The sequence below is a fragment of the Onychomys torridus genome, chromosome 4 (assembly GCF_903995425.1).
Source record: "Onychomys torridus chromosome 4, mOncTor1.1, whole genome shotgun sequence".
NCBI lineage: Eukaryota > Metazoa > Chordata > Mammalia > Rodentia > Cricetidae > Onychomys > Onychomys torridus.
Genome location: NC_050446.1, coordinates 21418877 through 21426079, shown reverse-complemented (window position 1 = coordinate 21426079; position 7203 = coordinate 21418877). Strand labels below are relative to the sequence as shown.

The window sequence follows — 7203 nt, the reverse complement described above, 5'->3', positions numbered from 1 at the left end:
GAGGGAACGTCTCTGTCCCACCCACCTTGTGCTCCCAGGAAACTGAAGCCGGCAGTCCTCCATTGAAGTACAATTTACCATAATATTAGTTGTCAGTAAATTCAAAGACGGAACTACTAAAGCTATAAAATGGATTAGAAGCAATTTAAAAAAGAATTAACAAACTAGAGTAAGAGTATACTGTCAACAAACAAATGCTCCATCATAGGACTGTAATTTGGAATTTTAATTACCCCTCTGCTCTGTAACAAAACAATGTCTGAACTGGCAGCGATTTGAATCTCTCACAGGTCATTGAGCATTCTAGTTAATTACTCTATGAATAGCCTGTTTTTCTCCCCTCTGGAAACACGTTTCTAATGGCAGTCAAGGTCTGACAAATGTGTCATCTACATAATTAGCTAGGAAGCAACACAAAACATTAAACATGCTTTGTGCCGACAACTATCAAAACATTTCATTTGTTGTCAATTATTCATTACTTTGTAGGTTCTGAAGGGGTTGTTATTATGGAAATAAGTCCAGATGCTAACAAGGTTAGAGTTTTGGATTCAAATTAGTAATCAGAGGACTAACTTTTAAAAAAATGTATCTCATGTACATTCTGCACCATGTTCCATCAGTAGGAGATTATAAACAAATTTAGCTCTGTGCTCAAGTAAAACGGAAAACGGTGCTTGCCACATGTGGGAACTCCAGAGTCCTGGCTTGTTCTTTGAAGTATGGACTCTATAATTTTATCATACACTTCCCCCACCTTTTGGGAACCCCAATTTGTACTTGGTAAATAGAGTTAAAAGATTCCCCAGCATGAAATGGCACAGGGTGGCACAGACAGAGACAGAAACCTCTGGTAGGGTTTGAATCTTCTCTGGGGCATATTGTAGGAAAGTGGAAATTCTAACTAACAAACTTTTTCATCTGCTCCTCTGCATGACTGCCAACAGCTGGAGGCTGGTTACCTTAGGCAACCTGGGAGTTTCTGTGTATTGTTCTTGTTTCGTTTTCTTTTATCTTTGTGCGTCTGAAGTCTTGCTTCTTGTAGCATTTTAATATTGTGCACAAAGCTGAATGCTGTCTTGAAAGCAGCACTCCTAACATTTACAGAGGGTACAAAAAGATTCTTCAACAGAATTGACCTCTCAGTGGCAAAGAAAATTGCAGTGGAAGACACATTATTGCGTTGTCGTATCAGAGCTTTGGATCTGCGGAGAGTCTCTCTCCACTGTCCTCCAGCTTTTCCTTATAAACCAAAATGGCTTACAAATGTCATCTACAATAGTCCAATAAAGATTAGGAACAAAACACTGTCCTTACACTGATGAGATAAGGAAGATTCAGCTGCAGAATGCAGCACAGAAGGGCAGTTCATGAGGCTTGTTTTCAAATCAGAAAGATAGAATTCAGATTGCATTGGTGTGTGTTTAAAATTTAATTGAAATGATCAGTTTGTTTTCTATGTAATGTTCGATCAGATGCCTGCGTTATGGAGCTAGATAAAAAGAAAAGAAAGAAAACAAATTCTATCAGGGAAATCAAGAATACCTGTTATCTTTGGGGTGTGCAGAATATGTCAGGAAATAATTCTACCCTGTGCACTGAGAATGCCCAGTTAATAAAAAAACAGATCAGCCACTCACTATGAGAAAATAACTGTCTGTGTCTATGTTTTCCAAAGCAAAACAACAGTCACATCTTACATTAAATAGGACACATTAAAATAAGCTTTAATAATCTTTATGCAAAAGAAAACTAATCCATTTTCAGATCATACGATCCATGGCAATAAAAGGAAACCATCAAACTAAAAACAATTTTAGAAATGGCTGCAGACTCTCATTTAATTAACATGCAACAGATCATATATTTATGAGGAAGTCAAAATATTTAGGAAGTCTATAATCCTGTAAGCCTTAATGTGGTATAAAAACAACAAATAAATGCAAAGTGTTACTGTTACACATGCCTGCCTGATCAATGGTTTTCACATATTGATCTATAAATGGAGTTGACAGTCTGTGTTGCCTGCACATTTTCCAAGCAGCGCTATTTTTGCACAAAACCAATACGGGCAATTACCTTTGTTTGAGATGCCAAGTCTTATCAATTCAATGTGATTTAGTGTCATTTTAATTAAATATCAGGATCCACTTCAGGACAATTTATCCAAACAAAGCCTCAAACCTAACTATAAGCTTGATTTGAAGTAAATATGGACATGCCCTACAATCTCATAATATTTCTCAAAAAGTCTGCTAAACAGAAGGCTTATATTTTTAGTAGTGATTTTTATGTCTGCCTTTTTGGCTAGCCACAACTTTGGCAAGTATCCTATAATGACAGAAGTAAGAAACAAAAGAAAATTGTTTCCTCTTTTTTCTGATAATACATTGAAATGAAAAAGAGAGAGAGAACAGGAGCAGTGTGTTAACAGGGGTAAGAGGAATCTTGTATGTTAACACTTAGGGATGGCTCGACCTAAGTCCTCATCTAAACACCCGTGAAAACATATTTCTCTGTTCATGATGGCCATGAATGTAGTAATGCCCTTCTGTGGGTTTGCAGGATGGAAATGGTGAATATTCATGCTTGTCACTGCAGAAGACACCAGCATTAAATGCTGAAATGGCTCCAGCCTGCAGATCCTGTGTTTGCAGCTTCCTGGTTTGGACTGTTAAACTGTTCATTAATATCTATTTTGAACTGTCTGGTAGACTAGAGCATCCCTATGATAAACAGACATCGAAGTGCATTGAACCTTTTGCACTAGCTATTTGCTGGATTGCACATGGGCCTTTCTGCCCTTTGACAGGCAACTGTACTTGCTCCATTTTTTGCCCTTGCTGGCTGCTTTTCCAACTCGTGTGTTCTGGAAAACAAGCCATCCTCCTCTCAGAGGCCTCACTGTGCATCTCAGGATGGGACAACAGATCACTGCAGAGACCAAGGAGCTTCCTTCCCACTCAAATGGAATGCTCTAGATTTCTTTAATGGAGAAACTGCATCCTTCAAAAGCCAATAGTCCCACCTGTCCAACATTCCCTGAGTACCAAATCAACTTCTTGAAATTTAGATATTAATTATTCGATGTTTAAAGAAAAAAGAAAAACACAGTAATATCATTCTAATGTCATGTGGAGTACCTGTGTGACTGAAGTGCTTCCCTGAAACATTTCGGTCATCAAAATTCTCAAACTCCCAACTAAATTCACCTCTGTTTATATTTCTTGGGTTGAAGAACTACATTAGCATTTCAAAAAAACTTCAATTTTCAGAATCTTAAATGACTGACAAATATTGTATACTATGTTATAAGTACACAGTCATATAAAAATACTGTAACTCAACAAATGAAATTGTGAATTAATGAAAAATTCTATTGATTTTACCCTAAAATATTAAAAATAATAATGAAATCATTGTGAATATCAGACAGCTTATGTTATCAGTTAGTTTAGTAGTTTCAAATGAGACTTTCCAATAAACAGATATTATAAACAAGACATTTTTATTAAACAAGACACACAGCATATGTGTGGCCTTTGTGCACCTAATGTTTCTTTTGTAGAGATTTCCATGTATGTGTCTCTGTTATAACAAACTGCTTTGTGCAAATATGCATACAAATTTTTAGGGTACATCTCACCCCCTTTCCAAATGCGAACTCTCCCCCTTGACCTCACACTGTCGCCCAACTTCTGAAAAACCATGCAGATAACTTTAACAGGCTTGTTTGAATAAATATGCCAAAATACTTTACATTCTGTCAGTATCTAGTCAGAAAATTGTGCATGGAAAAAAAGATGAAAAGAACTGAGACAGAAAGAAATTAGTGCCATGGCAAGCTTTCAATATAGGATCTCTGAGCCAAGTTTTCTCCGTGAAATGACATATCCTCACTAAAATACCCCTTTTATATAATTATGCACTGAGTACACATAACCAGAAGTAACTTTTATTTTTGTTCCTTATCGAGGAATCCATATTGCTCAGACTAAGAATGCGGAAACAAAAGCTGGGATAATTACAGCTAATTTAACTTTGGAAAACTCTTTTTCTCTAGCAGTCCAGCATACAACCCCCCAAACTAAAGTTATGTAACAAGGTAATACCAACAATGAGAAACTGCATGATAAAATCCTGCCCAAAAGTGAAAAATGCTAATTTTGTCTCATTTAGCAGCTGGATACAGAAATGCTCATTAGTTTTAAGAGGGTTAATCCTTTTAACTTTTGCATATTGATATGCCAATTATGCCTAATTGTACAAGAGGCATCAGTCAAGGTAATAGTGCATAAACACATGAAAGTTATTAAGTACATCCCAACATGTAATAAAGTAGGTGTTAATTGGTAGCTGAGTTCTGCGGGCTATTGAGGTGGATAATTCATTGAGAGATGGATCACTTGTAATTTCTCTCCATAATTCCTTTTGCAGTCTCATGCTGTGATGTTTTCATGCTTGTCAAAAACAACTGCGGCATAGTGCCTTTTGTTAAACACAGCCAATAAAATATGTTAGGCATCATTAAATATACTTAACTTTTAAACTTTTTCAAAGGTACAGTTCTTATGGATAGAACGTATAGAGAGTCCAATAATTGACTCTAACCACTGTCTCAAGTTCATAGTTGACAAACAGTTAGCTGTTTTTAAAGTGAAGGCAGCTAACAGTGTTGTGCCTTCCAGCAGACAATTGTTGTAAATGAGAAAGTCAATAAAGGAAAATGCTTTTCTCACAGTTACCTTATCTAAGGATGGATTTCTCACTCCCCCTGTATCAGCACTGGCTTTCTCACATTAAGTCTGTCTACAACACCTGAGGAAGAAATGATTAAATTCTTATATTTCTCAAACCCCTGAGATTGCTGTGAGTTAATTTTGTGCTTGAAATTCAAGAGAAAAATGGAAAATAAATATAATTGGTAACATTCTACTCAGTAAGTTTACTTCATTTAATAACGTAGTTAGGGAGCTGAATATTTCATAGGCCCCTATGATATTAACAGAATACTCAATTAATAGCTCACGTGCTTCTGCAGGATGACTGGGACTCATGGTCTGTCCCCAGCTAACTTATTTCTCACTCTTCCTCTCACTGTGACAAACAAAATAGATCTGGGGTCCAAAAGAGTGGCTAACATGGCATAAATTACTTTGTAACGTTCTATGGCCTCAGCTGCAAGTTACCACCATTATGGTAGAAAATTAACCAGAGGAGACTCATTGCAATCAGTGGGTAGAGTGGCTCAGGATGCGTGCAGGGCCAGGGACACAATTGGCAGTTGAGTTCATCTCTAACTATTTGATTTCAAATCTTTCTAATGACACATTATCGAACAAAATGGCTTCCTCTCCAAACCTTAAATAGCCACACCATTGCAGCCGCTTGGAACCTACTGTAAATCAAACCACAATTTCAACTCTTCTCTATTAGGGGGAGATTTTAAGAAAGAGATTTTTCACATTTTTTAAGTTGTTGATTTTTTTTCCCCCTCAGTTCATTCTTAGCTAATTTTAGCCTCTGGCTTTTCAAAGTGATGGACTGTATTTGGAAGTACAAGCGCTGCATGCTAGCATAACCTCATTATTTTTATGACAATGGAGCATGATAACAGAAGCCCTTGAAAGGAGTCAAAGGTGCTCTTCAGCCTGGCTCCACATCCCCTCTATCACTCTGGATTAGGCCCAGCTCTGCTCTTGTAACTGGGGATATTATTATGACTATAAGTAGGCAAGAGAAAATCCATTACAAAACAGTTTCCTGGTGCACGTTAGGTAAACAAACAAAACAAAGCTAATTAGCTGGGTTTTTTGCTTTTGTTTTTGTTTTTTAAATCTGTCTGCTAAAAGAAAGTGGCATGTTTGGAGTATTTGACTTACAGGTTCAGTGACCTTCGCAGCATCAGTGAGGATCATGGATTTAGTTTGGCTCAGCCTGTCGTGGTGGCTGTTGGCATTTTTGATTCTCATTTGCACTGCTCCTGTAGCTTGGTGTGCAGAATTCAGTGTTTCCAATGAGTTATCACAATTTGTAGATGTCTGCACACTACAGCTTATCCTGGTAAAACATAAAACATTATATTACTATAGATACATACACTTCTTGTGAAAATCTATTAGTGAGTAGACAATCCTCTTAATCATCAAGTTACTAAAATTCAGTAGGAAATGAGACAGTTGCCAGTTGGTTTTTAGCAGCTCTGTCATCCATCCCCACAGATGACAGATGTTTGTAAGCATCACAGTTCCTATCTGTGTAACATCTAATTTTATTAGAAGCTTCTGTATAGGGTCGGGAGAGATGACTAAGACCACTAAGACTACCTACTGTTCTTGCATAAGAACTGTCTCAGTTTCCAGCACCCACTTTGGGCAGCTCACAGCCTTGGCAGTTATTCCAGCTCCATGGGATCTAACACTCTCTTCTGGCTTCCATGGGCACTGCGTTCATATGCCCCCTCCCTACACACACACCTTCTAAAAATGAAATCTTTTTTTAAATAATTCTTTCCATTATGTTTTATATGTGTGGATGCTTTTGTCTGTGCAACATGTTCATGCAGTGCCCACGGAGACCAGAAGAGGGTATCAGATCACCAGGAACTGGACTTAAAGATGGTTGCTAGCTTGCTGCCCAAGGGCTGGGAATCAAATCCCCATCACCTGAAAGAACAGCCAGTGCTCTTTACTGCTGAGCTATCTTTTTAACCCTCCCAAATTAAATATTTAAAAAAATAAATGTTTATGTAATACAGTCTTCTGTATAGGGAAATGATGGTGCTAACTCTTCACTATTACGGATACAGGCTTTTTGTTATTTACATCACTGTCAGTTTTGAATGCACATTTGTATGTACCATTAGCACTGTGTGTGTGTACACACACAGAGAGAGACAGAGAGAGAGAGAGAGAGAGAGAGAGAGAGAGAGAGAGAGAGAGAGAATGATATGAATCAAATAGAATTAGTGTCAGAGAAAAACAAGCAGACCTAATAGGCTCCTCTCACAATATCCACAGGGAGAAACTAAAATTCATGTATTCATTGACACCTGCCTACTAAACTGTTTGCTACATTAGTTGGACATCACATTTAAGAAGAATATAATGAAAAAGAAAAACAGCATTTACTTATTTTTTCCTATACATTTTATTTATTCATGATATATACTCAATAGAAAAAGTCTAACTTGGGCAAATCCAG

The 7203-nt window shown here is 37.2% G+C and overlaps 1 protein-coding gene across 2 annotated transcripts in view; it reads right to left on the bottom strand.

The window, feature by feature from the left end:
* The window catches only part of Arhgap15 (Rho GTPase activating protein 15), a 606350-nt gene that overhangs the window by 572430 nt on the left and 26717 nt on the right, over window positions 1-7203 (bottom strand). For both annotated transcript variants that reach the window (XM_036185140.1, XM_036185141.1), the window contains exon 2: window positions 5883-6060. In XM_036185140.1, the coding sequence (XP_036041033.1) occupies window positions 5883-6060 (178 nt within the window). The remainder of the gene's footprint in view (window positions 1-5882; window positions 6061-7203) is intronic.